The sequence below is a fragment of the Myxocyprinus asiaticus genome, chromosome 5 (assembly GCF_019703515.2).
Source record: "Myxocyprinus asiaticus isolate MX2 ecotype Aquarium Trade chromosome 5, UBuf_Myxa_2, whole genome shotgun sequence".
Classification (NCBI taxonomy): Eukaryota; Metazoa; Chordata; class Actinopteri; order Cypriniformes; family Catostomidae; genus Myxocyprinus; species Myxocyprinus asiaticus.
Genome location: NC_059348.1, coordinates 45,030,688 through 45,046,802, shown reverse-complemented (window position 1 = coordinate 45,046,802; position 16,115 = coordinate 45,030,688). Strand labels below are relative to the sequence as shown.

General features: G+C 40.1%; 2 protein-coding genes across 2 annotated transcripts in view; one reads left to right on the top strand and one right to left on the bottom strand.

The window, feature by feature from the left end:
• Positions 1-6,373, top strand: part of LOC127440307 (unconventional myosin-X-like) — an 81,085-nt gene extending 74,712 nt beyond the window's left edge. Inside the window, exons 36-41 of the mRNA XM_051696817.1 lie at positions 211-418; positions 517-653; positions 749-866; positions 1,731-2,198; positions 4,767-4,958; positions 5,419-6,373. Coding sequence (XP_051552777.1) covers positions 211-418; positions 517-653; positions 749-866; positions 1,731-2,198; positions 4,767-4,958; positions 5,419-5,520 — 1,225 coding nt within the window. The 3' untranslated portion in view covers positions 5,521-6,373. The remainder of the gene's footprint in view (positions 1-210; positions 419-516; positions 654-748; positions 867-1,730; positions 2,199-4,766; positions 4,959-5,418) is intronic.
• Positions 6,374-6,894: 521 nt separating this feature from the next.
• LOC127440305 (E3 ubiquitin-protein ligase MARCHF11-like) lies at positions 6,895-15,262 on the bottom strand. Its single transcript, XM_051696815.1, is given in 5 exon segments — positions 6,895-8,863; positions 8,865-9,033; positions 9,773-9,965; positions 11,688-11,843; positions 14,691-15,262. Coding segments are annotated over 5 exon segments (1,002 nt in total). The 5' UTR covers positions 15,036-15,262; the 3' UTR covers positions 6,895-8,724.
• Positions 15,263-16,115: the final 853 nt, after the last annotated feature.

Below are 16,115 nucleotides of genomic sequence, written 5' to 3'. Positions count from 1 at the left end.
TATCGTATAATATTTGCAAAAGACACAAATAGATGAGGCTGATATTATCTACAAAAAAGTTTGAATGGAATCTGTACATTTAATTAATTGCAGCAGTGTAATACTTTGGGTAAGGAGTTATGAACAAACCCTTAACAGAATTTCATAAGAAATAACAATAAAGTGCTGTCTTGCTAGCTCTGTAATCAATAGTGATGATGTTCTACTCAGGACACGAGAGCTGTACCCAGGCACAGAGATGGATCGGTATGCTACATTTTCCCAAGACGCCTTGCGCCGTGTGCGTGGACGTGAGTACGTTCCTTCTCAGGAGGAGTTGAGGGCCATTCTCAGCAGACAGGAAATGACATCAGTAGTCTACTGTCACGGTGGAGGCTCTTGCAAAATCACCATTAACTCACATACAACTGCAGGAGAGGTACACACACAAACCAAACACATAAACACATCAATGTAAGTCTAAGAGTATGAATCAGTTTCAGGTTAACCTTTGTATTTGTGCCTGCTGGTCTCCAGGTGGTTGAGAAGCTGCTGAAAGGACTCTCCATGGAGAATTGTAGGAACATGTTCGCTCTGTTTGAATATAATGACACCACAGAGAGAGCCATAGAGAGCAAGACTGTGGTGGCTGACATCCTCGCCAAGTTTGAGAAGTGAGTCTCACCCCAAACCACCATTGTCAGGCCTTAGCTTAACTAAATTTTTGTAGTCTTTAATCTGTTCATCTCTCTCTCTCTCTCTCTCTCAGGTTGGCAAATAAAGGACAGGAAGGAGAGGGATGGAAGTTCTATTTTAAACTTTTTTGCTTCTCAGAACCCGAGAATGTTCCTGCCGACAGCGTGGAATTTGCATTCATGTTCGAGCAGGTCTGATTTCAGTTCAGTATCTGCCCTAAAAACACATACAGTGGCCCCAAACAGTATTTGGACACTTAAGCCACACTTACAAATGTCTGAATGGCATTGCATTAGTAAACAAAATATCAAACCAAGTGGCTTCTACAAGCAAATGATGCTAGACCTTTTCTGGTCCCAAGGTGATTTTTGGAGGTATGAAATCAGTTCCCCTCAAGTTCACACAGGTGTCCTAGCAGAGTAACCACAAGTGTAGATCATCACATGAACTATGTACATGTTCCACTAATGTTTAAGAACCAGAGAGTGTCCAAATACTTTTTGTCTTTATTTTGAACAGTATATCTATTGTTTAAGCATTTAAAACCTAAAAAACTTGAGATGTGCTGAAACTGTGCTTCTGCTATCTTGCTTCAAAATAATTGCTATTTGGTTCAAAATTTTGCATCTAATGTTATGACATTCATACTTTTTTAAGTGAGGCTTAAGTGTCCAAATAGTTTTGGGGCCACTGTAAAAATTCACAGATTCAAATAAGTTACAAGTCAGCCTATAGTATAGTGGATTTTGCTGATATGGATAACTAAGGTGGTGGAAAAGGCAGATAACCAATTAATTGGCCGATAGTTTTTAAAATTGATTTACTGAATTTTAAAAACTTTTCTTAGACTTTCTTAGATATCGTCAATCTACCACCTTTTTGAGGATAACCGATATTTCCAAAATGATATCAGCACCGGTAAAACCGATACATCGGTTGGCCTCTTAAATATATTGTTTTTTTATTAATTAACCTATGGTTAGTCATCTTAAAATCAGATTTTAGACAGGTGATAGCTCACCTGCAAACACCTAAAATCTTTTTCTCTCTTGCAGGCTCATGAAGCTGTCATCAGAGGTCAGTATCCAGCCCCAGAAGAGACTCTACAGTTCCTGGCTGCTCTTCGGCTGCAGTATCTATTAGGAGACTACACTACCCATAGTGCCATGCCCGAGTTGGAGCAGGTGTTCCCTATGGCCCGTCTGCGTGCTAGAGTCCAGCAGTCTGCACGGTGCTTTACATCTGGCAACAGCATTTCCACTCCTTCCACAGAAAGGAAAAGGGGTAGTTTCTTGGAGGGCACGCTGAGGCGGAGCTTCCGAGGGTCACTGGGGCGACAACGCTCGGGGGAGGGGCCTGCATCCATAGAGGCTTGGTTGCAAGATGAGAAGGCGGGGCTGAGGAGTTGTTTGGTGGAGAAATGGCGTAAGCTGCAGGGTATGGAACAGGACCAGGCCATGAACAAATACATGAATCTCATCAAAGAATGGCAGGGATATGGCTCCACCCTCTTTGATGTAGAGGTGAGAATACACACACAAACACACAGACATATCCACCTTTTTCCTGAACGCGGAAGTGTTCCGTGATTTGCCTGTTTTCAAACACGGTCTCCAGGGTTTTCGCATCGACATGTATTCTTAGCAGGTAATGTGATGTTTGAAGTACTACATTTGTAAAAATCATCAAAAAACTTGCGGCTCTATAGTGCCGATACTTCAGAAAGTTGAGTAGACAGTGCCCCACCTGAGTAGGTAGATGACAAGAAGTGATGGTCCGAGGTTTGTTAAGTTGATATGATTAACTACTTTAAGTTGTTATGACAGCCAACAACTGCACAAGCTGAGCCTGAAATTCATTTTTACCCCAACTCCAACACTTAAATCAGGGGTGGGGAACCTTTTTTCTACTAAGGGCCATTTGAGTATTTACAGAATTATTTGTGGGCCATACAGTAGCTTGCAATTTCTGATTGTGGGTTGAAATTAACTTACGTTAATTAATGGCTATGCGTAATGTTACATGCTTACGTACCATGAAAGAAGTAAAAAAGGTCTTTCTATAAACAATATTTTGCGTTGTTATTATTTCAAATAATTTGTAATCAATATTATTTTAATTTTTTTTATTATATTTTACAGTTAATGGAATCAAGGCAATTTTTTGCTGTTCAAATTATTCCACAAATGGCCTCTTGGGCCGGGTAAAATTGTCTCTCGGGCCTTATATGGCCCTGAGGCCGTACGTTCCCCACCTCTTACTTAAATGGTGGTTGTTCTCTGCATGAACCTTTCGCTTTGGTAGTTTTTACATTGCTTTTCGAGACTTGAGGTTGCTCAGGAAAACTGTGGATAGGGGAGGCCAGGGGTAGTTGTCGAACTTTTTACTCCAGGGAATATTTCTCAAGGTAGGTTTATTTTTGAAAGTCAGCTTTTGCATAGCCGCATTCCTAGAAGTCTTAGCTACAAAAAAGATTCGAATATTTTCACCATTATTGCCTATGAAAAAAGATACAGTTGACCATTTGTAACAACATGCCCCAATAGCAGATTTTAGGTAAAAAATTGCCTCATAATATAGTTAACCTTTTTTTATTTTTATTTTTTTATCCCCTTTTCTCCCAGTTTGGAATGCCCAATTCCCACTACTTAGTAGGTCTTTGTGGTGGTGCGGTTACTCACCTCAATCCGGGTGGTGGAGGACAAGTCTCAGTTGCCTCTGCTTCTAAAACCGTCGATCCGCGCATCTTATCATGTGGCACATTGTGTATGACACTGCGGAGACTCCCAGCTTGTGGAGTCTCATGCTACTCTCTGCGATCCACGCACAACTTGCCACACACCCCGTTGAGAGCGAGAACCACTAATCATGACCACGAGGAGGTTACCCCATGTGACTTTACCCTCCCTAGCAACCGGGCCAATTTGGTTGCTTAGGAGACCTGGCTGGAGTCACTCAGCACACCCTGGATTTGAACTCGCGACTCCAGGGGTGGTAGTCATCATCAATACTTGCTGAGCTACCCAGGCCCCCAATATAGTTAACCTGATAGAAAACACACAATTCCCTAATTGGACTTTTGACTCCAAGTTTCATTGTTACTGATATATAGTCCTTGTGACAACTTCCCCATGTGATAAATAGTTCTAGGGTGCATCTCAATCGGCTTCCTAGTTCAGCCATCAGGGCATTGGTCAGGGAGCCGGCAATTACTAGGGCTGTCTCAATCATAAAATCGTTCCAGTGCACTGAAGCATTCCCTCCATAAAAATTCCCAGGATGCACCATAAAAACCAGGGAGCATCGTTACTCACTATTCCCTTACTGGAAACGTTGTCATGTCTTTCAAGACGTTTTAAGATGAGCACAAGTACAAAACTATGAAGTCAAAGCCTTATTTTCTCTTTAAAAGAGATGTTGTTGTAATGTCTTTTATCCATAATGACCATGAAAGGGAAACAATCTTTTAAACATACTTTAACAGTTGTTAGGTTACAAATACACTCCTTTATATTTTTATTTCTTAATTTATGTCATTTATCTTTTATAATAACACTGTACATTTGAAAATCTACAACGAAAATGCACGAGTGTCATTTATACAGCGATGTTGTTGTTTAATACCAGCTGTGTTTTAATGTGCAAGCTCGTTATCGTGTCGCATATGTTCAGTGGATCAACACCCTTGCCAGTGTGAATTTGTGTTCATAATGTACTGATTCACAACACAGACTGAGATGCACCCCCAGTCTCCCCTATGTATGCACATACATCTGCCTTAAATTTAGAACGTGAACTGAGCGGTGGGTGAATTAAACAAATGTACCAGTCCTACGTATTTCTTACCAGCTATAAAACTGTATTTTGCCTCTTTATATATATATATATATATATATATATATATATATATATATATATATATATATATATATAATTTTATTTAATTTTTTCCTGTGACAATGCAGTTATTATACGAAAGTTCTTAATAAAATTACCAACAGGCCATTTGATGCTTGGCGAATGTTAATTTTGGACTGTACGCACACATGTCAGTCAGCAGAAGTTCTGAATGCAATCTCTCTGTTTGTCAGTGTGCAGATGGTGTGTATTCAGGAGAGCTGTGGTTGGGTGTGAGTCGCAAGGGGGTGTGTGTATACAAGCGTGGGGAGGCGTGGCCTCTGGAGGTGTTTCCATTTGAGGTCATTCTGTCCTTTGGTGCTCCGCAGCCCAGCATCTACAAGATCAGTGTGGAGGGACGTGAGCTGCTCTTCAACACCAACATGGTATGAACTTTTCCATCTTTGCATGCATGTGTGTGTATATGAGTGGATGGTGCTTGCTTTGGCAAATATAACTATTACTACTGCTATTACATATATTATTAACTATATTAACTATTACACATTGGCGTGTTACTCATCCTGCACCATTTGGACATAAAAACCACAAATAGTTCAGCTTTTTGAGGAGAGGTGTTCTATTATTCAGTGAGCAGACGATTTTTGCCTGTTAGGCAAAAAAACGGGCAAAAGGGTACCATTAATGAAGGGACGTTAAGCGGAAAAGCAAAAAAATAATCTGTGAAAAGTGTTTTAGAATGTAACTTAAAAGTAATTAGTAATGTGATTACTTTTACAGTTACAGTTTTAAAGAAGCAATTCATAATTTGTTATGGATTACTTTTTTGAGTAATTTACCCAACACTGCTAATATGTTTCTCCCTTTTTTTATCTGCGTGTATAGGTGATGGACATTGCAAAGCTCATGAAGGCTTACATCAGTCTAATAGTGAAAAAACGCTTCAGCATTTGTCAATCCATCAGCAGCCATGACAGCAACTGGTGATCTCTCATCCCTGACCTTTAATACCACCACCAGCATGTTTGTTAAACACACAAAACCTATATGTAAATGTGCCTTTGAGGTGACCCTTAAATGCTAAGTGCAAAAGAATCGTGTGTTAACCAAAGACAATATCATGACTCTTTCATAACAGACACTATCATTTCCCCACATGCACACACATTAATTTGAGAGATAGTTGTGCTTGAAATTGTGCCATGCATACAGGTCTTTCCACTGAGCCCTTGTGTTGCTTTAATATTCCTGATATGTTGTAGTAACATTTTGAAGTAGTCACATTTCTTTGGAATTCTGCAGGCAGAAAATCCAGCCAAAAATAAACTAGTGCCTTTAAACACACAAATATACAAACCCATATGCAAACACACACACACAGAGTGTCATGCTATATGTCTGTTTTATATGTGACAGTGAATATGTACAATGTTTATATTGTATGTTATATATTTCTGAGGAGCTGTATATTTTATAAACCTTTTCTGTGTAACTGCAGGACTGTGATAATACTATTGGATTTATCCAAAATTCCCTCTGATTATTTTTCTACTCTTAAGCCCATAAAACATGAAAACAACAGGAACATCTTTCTCATTTTGTAGCTTTACTGTGTATTAGTTTATAGGCAATAAATGGAACAACATTTCAAAAGGCTCTTAAATTCATTAAAACAAACATCCAGTCCATCTGTTCTCTCTGTACTATTCAGCCAAAGATGTGCTGTGCAGAACAGGTTTGTTTGACTAGCTAGCACCAATTCAAATGTGCTGGCCAGGAATTATGATGTTTATGTCTTGGAATAATGATCTATTTAAGCTGAAACTTTACTAGGAAAAGCACTTCCGATCTCCTCTTGAGGTTTAAAATTCAAATCGAACCTATTTAAGGAATTTTCCGGATTCAATACAAGTTAAGCCAACAGCATTTGTGGCATAAAGTTGATTAACACAAAAATTATTTTTTCTTAAAAAAAAAAAAAAGCAAAAATCTGGGTTACAGTGAGGTACTTAAAATGGAAGTGAATGGGGCCAATTTTTGAACGTTTAAATACTCAGTTTCAAAATTATAGTTACAAGATGCAAACAATATGCGTGTAAACATGATTTTAGTGTGATAAAATCACTTGCTAACCTTTTCTGTGTGAAGTTATAGCCAATTTTACTACTTCGTTGCCATGACTATGTCATGTCAACAAACCCTAAGACCCTAAGATGACGATTTAAACAACTTTAAAGCTCAAATAATACATGAGTTTTAACAGATGAATTAATGTAAGTGCTTTTATAAAATTACAAGCTTCACATTTCTGCCTTTAAACCCTCCAAAGATTGGCCCCATTCACTTCCATTGTAAGTGCCTCACTGTAACCTTGACTTTTGCTTTTTTTTTTTTTTAGAAAAGGAGGGACAATTAATAAATTTTTGTGGTGATCAATATTATGCCACAAATGCTGTCGACTGAGCTTAACTTGTACTGAACACGGAAAATTCCTTTAATATATGTACCTGATCTTATTGTGCTCGATTCATCAGTGCACGTTATTCTAAAAAAAGAAATGTCTGTCTTTGTAATCTTTCATCAAAACAATGTAGTAACTTGCTCTGCCTCTGAAATGACTTTCCTTTTCAGTTGATGTCACCAACCCCTTTTTATTTTTCATCTCCTCCCCTTCAATCACATGTAATATAAAGACCACTTTTCACAATCCAATCAATTTCAGATGGATAAAATCAAGTCCCTTCCTACTTTTCTCTTACGAAAGTAAAATGGGTTGTGAATGCCATTTCATATTGATGATTAAGCTCAACACAGCAAATAGACCCAGAAGGAATTAGCAGACTCACATTTGTCAGGTTGATATGGGCCACAATGGTTAAAATTATCACTTGCTCCTGGCTGGGAATTTAAATGTATAAGCCTTGTGTGACTAACACAGATATTAAACCACTAGGCTAGCAGCACCACAAAGATTACTGAAATATCTGACCACTCTATAAGTTTTATATGAGTCAAGACTAATAGTGCAAAGCCAGTTTGTTTTTTGCTGTAATACGACATGAGATGTAAGATGCATACACACTAGAGAAAGCCCTGACATATCCAATATGGAATGATCTGTGTGAGAAATCAAGAGGGAATGGAGCTTTTCAGGTTGTAGTACAAAAACCTGGAAGAGAATTAGCATATGGAAATTAGCAAAGGATTGCTCAGGATTTTCCTATGGGTTTTTTAATGGCAATTTTGGATTTATGAGTAAAATAAGGTCTCTGCGAAACATTCCTTTAAGATGCTTGAATGTTTTGTTCTAAAACATAAATTACACAGTCATACCCCAAACGTGATTTTTAAATCTGCTGTGTTTTTAGTATGTTGCTAGATAAGTTGCTAGATAAGATTCATCAGGCACGTACACTCACATGCTTGTGGTATTTGTAGTCCTTATCTAGCAACTCGTTAGCAATGTACATTTTTTTTAAACATAGTGATTTTAAAATTCATGTTTGCGGTATGACTGTGTAATTTATGTTGCACAAAAACGTCCAAGAATCTTCAAGAAATCTTTCTCATAGACCTTATTTTACTCATATATTGAAAAACCCTGTTATAAAAACCCATAGGAAATTCCAGATGCAACACAGAGTTAGCCTTCTGTGTTTGCCTACAAATTGACGTCACAGCTGAACAGTTCTATACAGCAAATTGTCATTTCTTACAGTGGCCCCATCTGTCTAAATTTCTCTTTGGTCTATGGATGTCTATATCAGAGTGTGTTAAAACTTTTGGAAAACCCTGCATTTGAAAGTTTTGAAATATGAAAAACCTAAACAAAACCAAAGTTGGTTTTAAACAAACATTCATTTGTCTTAACTACAGTAATACATTTAGCAGGTGCTATGTGCGTGTGTCTGTATTACAATTTAGTATATGCCTGTATGTGTGCTTTGCAGTTGAACTCTGATGCTCAAAGGCTGATCCAGAGTCAGTGAATGAACTCCAGACCTTGAAAACCTTGTCCAATATACAATACAACATAATAACAATACCATATTTAATTCAGTTTGTGCATCTTCTAAAGTGCTTTTCAAGTGAGGCTCCTCCCAACACTTAGGCACCTCCCATTTGTTAGCCACACCCATCTTTGGACAGTGCAGGGAGAGTGGATTGGTCCCTGAATTAGTTCATTTGAAGTCAGACTGAAGTGACCCTTACAACAAGCTTGCCTGTGCCATGCTCCTGTGGGGAGAGGTCAGAGGTTACATTCAGGAACATGGAGAGGAGGTGAAGGGGGCATCGAGGCAATGACTCCAGTTGGGTTGTGTGTGAGTGCGTTCGAGACTGTATGCGTGTTTGTGAGAGGCAGCCATATGTTACGGTGTGGACTGTGTGTGCTGTCCAGGTCTCGGCTTTTATCGTAGTTCTGAACGTCCCAAAGAAGATTAACTGCCCGCCAACGCATCAGCACATTGTACACAGCACCACCTTCATGAACAATGAGACCTGCAACACAGATACACATTTTTACAACACAGTTTGGTGGGGATATTTGAGATCTTCTTCCTGGAAACTACTGTAGCCTGGAATGAGTCATAGAACAAATGTTCAGTAAAAAGAATTGTTGATAATGGCCTCTTTTTACAGACTGTGATGACTCATTTCTGTCTTAATTTAGAAGCAGAAATCCAGCTAGCTTTGTAATATTTTTTATTTAATTAATGAAAATTAAACTAGTCAACACTGCTTCAATGGGGTTTCAAATACAGCTGCTGAAGGAGTGACAGTAAGTTTGGCATCTTTCTCTCTTCTGTCATAATCCATCTCTCTCTATTTTATATTTTTTTTTCCTCTTTTGGAAAGTCATGGAAACATAATAGTGGCATTTTGCTTTTGCTGTTAGAGCAAATGGTATGCACTTTTTTCTTCTTGCACACTCTTTTAGGCCATATCCACACTAATATGTTTTCTTTTGAAAACGCATTGATTTCATCCACACTAGAAGGGCCTGTTCCTCCACCGAAAACTGAGACTTTTAAAAATGCTTTCCATAATGCACACTTTGGAAAAGGAATGACGTTAGGAAACTGAAAACAGAGCTTTCAAACTTAAACGGAATAGTGTGGAAATGGGCTCAGATTCTCTCCCTGTATGACAAATAACAGCAGTACCACACATCTACAGCACACAAAAACATAAGCACAGAATATATATGACTGATTGAGTGTAGATATTTGTGTCTCACCAATACACACAAGATCCATTACGGCATACATGCCGTAGCATATTTGGAAAAGAATGTCACTTCGTTGCCATAGTGCCTCGGGACTCAGTGCTGACCACAGCAGCCATGACACACTGGTCAATAGGAAGATGCCGCCCAACAACACTGCAATGACCTGCACTTTCTCCACCAGTGTCATGGTGACAGCCTGCCACTGGCAAAAACACACATTGAATGTTTAGTTTAAACAATGCAGGCAATTTCAGAAGGGCCTCTGTTGTGTGTGTACAGTTGTGCTCAAACGTTTGCATACCCTTGCAGAAATTGTGAAATTTTGGCATTGATTTTGAAAATATGACTGATCATGCAAAAAAACTGTCTTTTATTTAAGGATAGTGATCATATGAAGACATTTATTATCACATAGTTGTTTGGCTCCTTTTTAAATCATAATGGTAACAGAAATCACCCAAATGGCCCTGATCAAACGTTTACATACTTTTGAATGTTTGGCCTTGTCACAGACACACAAGGTGACACACACAGGTTTAAATGGCAATTAAAGGTTAATTTCCCACACCTGTGGCTTTTTAAATTGCAATTAGTGTCTGTGTACAAATAGTCAATGAGTTTGTTAGCTCTCACGTGGATGCACTGAGCAGGCTAGATACTGAGCCATGGGGAGCAGAAAAGAACTGTCAAAAGACTTGCGTAACAAGGTAATGGAACTTTATAAAGATGGAAAAGGATATAAAAAGATATCCAAAGCCTTGAAAATGCCAGTCAGTACTGTTCAATCACTTATTAAGAAGTGGAAAATTCAGGGATCTCTTGATACCAAGCCAAGGTCAGGTAGACCAAGAAAGATTTCAGCCACAACTGCCATAAGAATTGTTCAGGATACAAAAAAAAAACAAACAAACAAAAAAAAACCCACAGGTAACCTCAGGAGAAATACAGGCTGCTCTGGAAATAGATGGTGTGGTTGTTTCAAGGAGCACAATACGAGGATACTTGAACAAATATGAGCTGCATGGTTGAGTTGCCAGAAAGAAGCCTTTACTGCACCAATGCCACAAAAAAGCCAGTTACAATATGCCCGACAACACCTTGACATGCCTCACAGCTTCTGGCACACTGTAATTTGGAGTGACGAGACCAAAATAGAGCTTTATGGTCACAACCATAAGCGCTATGTTTGGAGAGGGGTCAACAAGTATTGTGCTCCTTGAAACAACCACACAGTCTTTTTCCAGAGCAGCCTGTATTTCTCCTGAGGTTATCTGTGGGTTATTCTTTGTATCCCAAACAATTCTTCTGGCAGTTGTGGCTGAAATCTTTCTTGGTCTACCTGACCTTGGCTTGGTATCAAGAGATTCCCGAATTTTCCACTTCTTAATAAGTGATTGAACAGTACTGTCTGGCATTTTCAAGGCTTTGGATATCTTTTTATATCCTTACCACGTGAGAGCTAACAAACTCATTGACTATTTATACACAGACACTAATTGCAATTTAAAAATCCACAGGTGTGGGAAATTAACCTTTAATTGCCATTTAAACCTGTGTGTGTCACCTTGTGTGTCTGTAACAAGGCCAAACATTCAAGGGTATGTAAACTTTTGATCAGGGCCATTTGGGTGATTTCTGTTACCATTATGATTTAAAAAGGAGCCAAACAACTATGTGATGATAAATGGCTTCATATGATCACTATCCTTAAATAAAAGACAGTTTTTTGCATAATCAGTCATATTTTCAAAATCAATGCCAAAATTTCACAATTTCTGCCAAGGTATGCAAACTTTTGAGCACAACTGTATATCTGCATTGTTTTGTCTGAAACTGTTGTATACTGGTTGATTACATATATGATGTCTGAAAATAATATGTCTGCTAATTAATACTGTCTCAAAGATGTTGTGTATGAGTTTACCTGCAGTGGTGGCTTGATATGTATGGGCAGAATGTTGAATCTGTAGTTACAGAGTTCACAGCTCCAGGAGCCCTTTTCACTGATCCATTTGAGCAGACACTGCTGATGGGCATGTCGAACGGAACCAGCACAGCGGCACGGGCTCAGCAGCTCCCCCTGCAACCGATCACAACACACCACAAACACAAATATGTCACTCGGCCACATAAAACACACAGAGGTAAAAGACAGACCACTGACATCTGCTTGGCTGGAGAATCGCCATGTACTCTATAACTTGCAATAGAAAGAAAGCAAATGTTATCAAAGATTGGGGGAGAGATGTGTGTCTTTCCATCCTCTACTGATAAATTGAGCATTGAAGGTGTGGAACCATGGACAAGAGAGCAGATGAGTTGTTCAAAGCCAAAGTATTTCTCCTGAATGAGAAGAACAAGTGAAGTCAATGAAATATATTATGAATAATGACAGAGATTTAGCTTGGTATGACTGGAAAGGAAATGATTCATCAGTAGATTCATGAATAATTTCAAAAACATCCTCATTTAGAACTATAATGACACAGAGTGGATCACATTAACACACACACACACACACACACACACACACACAGAGAGAGAGAGAGAAGGCGTCTTGACGAAGCACATTAGCAGCAGGAAGTGAAGAGCATTAGAGATGAAACAAGCAGCAGGTATTCTAATGGATCTGACATCTCACCAATACACACACACACACTCAAATTGTAGGCTATATCTGTTCAAAGCATCAGGAATCATTGAGGTTTCTGATATTCTAATAATCACATTAAATTAAATGTTGAAATTTATCTCGACTTTTCTTAAAAATAAATCCAATGGAAGAGAATGGGGCAAATTTTTGGAGGGTTTCAAGGCAGAAATGTGAAACTTATAAATTTATAAAAGCACAGAATAATTATTCTATTAAAACTTGTGTATTATTTGAGCTGTGAAGTCATCATCATCTTTATGGTCATTTTTATGGTTTTAGGGTTTACAGCGGTACGGCGTCACAGCAAAGAAATTGTTAAATTGGATATAACATTACACAGAAAAGGTTATTACGTTATTTTATCACTCTAAAATCATGTTATCAAGTATATTGCTTAAGTCTTTTGAAACATTGCGTATTTTGACGTTTACGGATTGGTGCTATTTACTTCCATCGCAAGTGCCTCACTTTAACCCAGATATTTGCTTTAAAAAAATAGTAATAATAATAAAAAAGGAGAGACAAGCCAAAATATTTTTTGTGGAAATTGACATTATGCCAAAAATTCTGTCAATTAAGCTTATTTTGCATTATACAATTGTTAGTTCCGATCCTCGAATCTGACTGGACGAGAGACGTTCCGTGAGTACTGATGTCTCACACCATCAGCACGCTTCACTGTGTGTATCACTCCGCTTGTGTTCGTGCCATTCTAAACTAAAGTGTAAGAGCAGCACAGATGTGTAAAAGAGCTACAGTAGATGTGCGTCTTTTCATTTTTCCCTGTGACATTAAAGATTTTAGCCAGCAGGTGGCAACAAAAGACCATTTTTAGGGGGCCTGGGTAGCTCAGCGTGTAAAGACGCGGACTACCACCCCTGGAGTCGCGAGTTCGAATCCAGGGTGTGCTAAGTGACTCCACCCAGGTCTCCAAATTGGCCCGGTTGCTAGGGAGGGTAGAGTCACATGGGGTAACCTCCTCGTGGTCGCTATAATATGGTTCGCTCTCGGTGGGGCGCGTGGTGAGTTGTGCGTGGATGCCGCGGAGAATAGCGTGAAGCCTTCACACGCCCTATGTCTCCGCGGTAACACGCTCAACAAGCCACGTGATAAGATGCGAAGACTGATGGTCTCAGACGTGGAGGCAACTGAGATTCGTCCTCCGCCACCCGGATTGAGGTGAGTCACTACGCCACCACGAGGACTTGGAGCACATTGGGAATTGGGCATTCCAAATTGGGGAGAAAAAGTGGAGAAAAAAAAAGACAATTTTTATGTGTTATAAGCAAGACATGCTTGAGTCAGCGCATGTCAGTCAGCGATTGGTTTCTTTTTTTTTTTCTTTTTTATTATCCCCTTTTTTCCCAATTTGTAATGCCCAACTCCCACTACTTAATAGGTGCTCGTGGTGGTGCGGTTACTCACCTCAATCCAAGTGGCAGAGGACTAGCCTCAGTTGCCTCCGCTCCTGTGCATCTTATCACGTGGCTCGTTGTGCATGACACCGCGGAGAATCCCAGCATGTGGAGGCTCATGCTACTCTCCGCAATCCGCGCACAACTTACCACGCGCCCCATTGAGCGCGAGAACCACTAATCGCGACCACGAGGAGGTTACCCCATGTGACTCTACCCTCCCTAGCAACCGGGCCAATTTGGTTGCTTAGGAGACCTGGCTGGAGTCACTCAACATGCCCTGGATTCAAACTCGCGACTCCAGGGGTGGTAGTATTTATTTATTTTTATTTTTTTTGGTGCATCAGAATCTAATATGCTGTTTCCTAAACAGAAAAAAAAAAAAATAAATAAGAAATCTAATGTTACAAACCAGATCAATACTCACTGAGCTACCCAGGCCCCCAGAATGCATTTTTTTTTTTTTTTTTTTAAACAGATGTAGTTGTAAATGAGTGAAACCCGAACAGGCCTCCCAACGCTTTTTAAAAAGTTTTGACAGCAAGCTCATAGTGCGAGACGCTGAAAAACGATTGTCAAATACAACGGCCGGACGCATGTGTACATAAACCAACAATAAAGAAATACGTGGTTTAGTCAGGGGCCGTTCACACCGAACGCGTTAATGCGTCCGTCTGCCCTCTTTATCCATAGTTTTTCTATGTAAACATGCGCTAGACAGATGTCTTTGACCGCTGCGCCGCAGCTCGCCACGTTTTTAAGACGCCGTGTCAGGTAAAAAAAAGAACGTCAACTGTTAAAAGCGCGTTTCGAGACAACTGCGTTCTGTTATACGCGCTCGGCCTGAACGGCCCCTTACCTGCTCGGCTCCTTGGAAGCAAATCCGACAGCCTGGGGTCGGGACGCAACTCTCGTTGCTGCAACTGGAGCCCACGGTTTCCGTTTTCCCCGCTCTCTGCTCCTCCAGCTGTCTGTCCGCCTCTGCACGCGCGCCAGCCTCGCTCTCGATCTCTGTGACTGGATCAACCGCTGCCGGTGTTTGAGCCCCAGCGTCCGACTGTAGGGCTTCCTCGCTGAGGTCGGCGTCACGCCCCACCACCTTTTCGACCTGACACTGTGCGGTGGTGACAGTCACCGTGGCGCCTCCCGGTGGCTCTTCCACCGTCTGCACGTGCAACGGACCCGCCCCTGCGTGCACATCCATGAAGAACAACACTAAAGCCAGAATGAAACAGCAAAATCTGGAGTCTGTGCTCTCGGGCCTCAATCAGTTCTGTCCTCTGGGACGCAGGTTGTTTCGTCTGGCCATAGATGTGTATCTCAAACCGCATGCATTCTTGGAAAGGCACAAGCTTCTGTTGAAAGTTGCAGATGCCCAGGCTGTGTGGCGCGCTGTGCTCCGTGTCTCGTTGGCTGAAAGCGGCTTCTCCTCGGAAGACACATTTCCACCCGGGCGCGATGCTGGAACACCGTGCAGTTGAGATACGAAACACGCATAACCACAGTCTCCCTTCACAAAAGCATGAAATGCGTCGATTAAAACGGCTTAGGTGTGCTAATGCGTGAGTGTTGCACGGCGAGCAAGGGTCGACGACGAGTCTGCTTCTGAAAGTCGTTTGGGTAACTGTTTTATATGACTGACCACTTAACCCGCGAGCCGCACTGCCTTAAAAGATTTATCATAGTAACCATATCAATTACATTAAAACTGTGGCAACTTGGAATTATACCTAATAAAATACTATAGCCACCACTGCCATCAAAAAAGAAACAAAATGACTTCTTACGTGTCCTTTATGAAAGGGTGATTTAAGTAAATTTAAATGAGATTTCAAACATTATACCAGCGAATGTATTTAAAGGGATAGTTCTCCAAAAAAATAAAAAATGTTCACATCATTTACTCACTCTCATATCGTCCCAAAATCGTATGACTTTCTTCTGTGGAACACAAAATATTTTTGAAGAATGAATGAATTTTTTTTGTCCACACAAGTCAATGGGGTCCAAAACTTTTTAAGCTCCAAAAAGGACATAAAGGCAGCATAGAGGTAATCCATATGACTCAAGCAGTTTAATCCATGTCTTCTAAAGCGATACGACTGCTCTGGGTTAGAAATGTTTCAAAATCTTAGTCCTTATTAACTATAAATCTTAACAAGCAGCCCAACTGGAATACAGTTCAGACTTCAAGACATGATGCTTTGACACTGCACGTGGTTGGCAGTTACCCAATCCTGATATCATTGTATACATCAATGAGACATTGCATTTTCATTTTCTA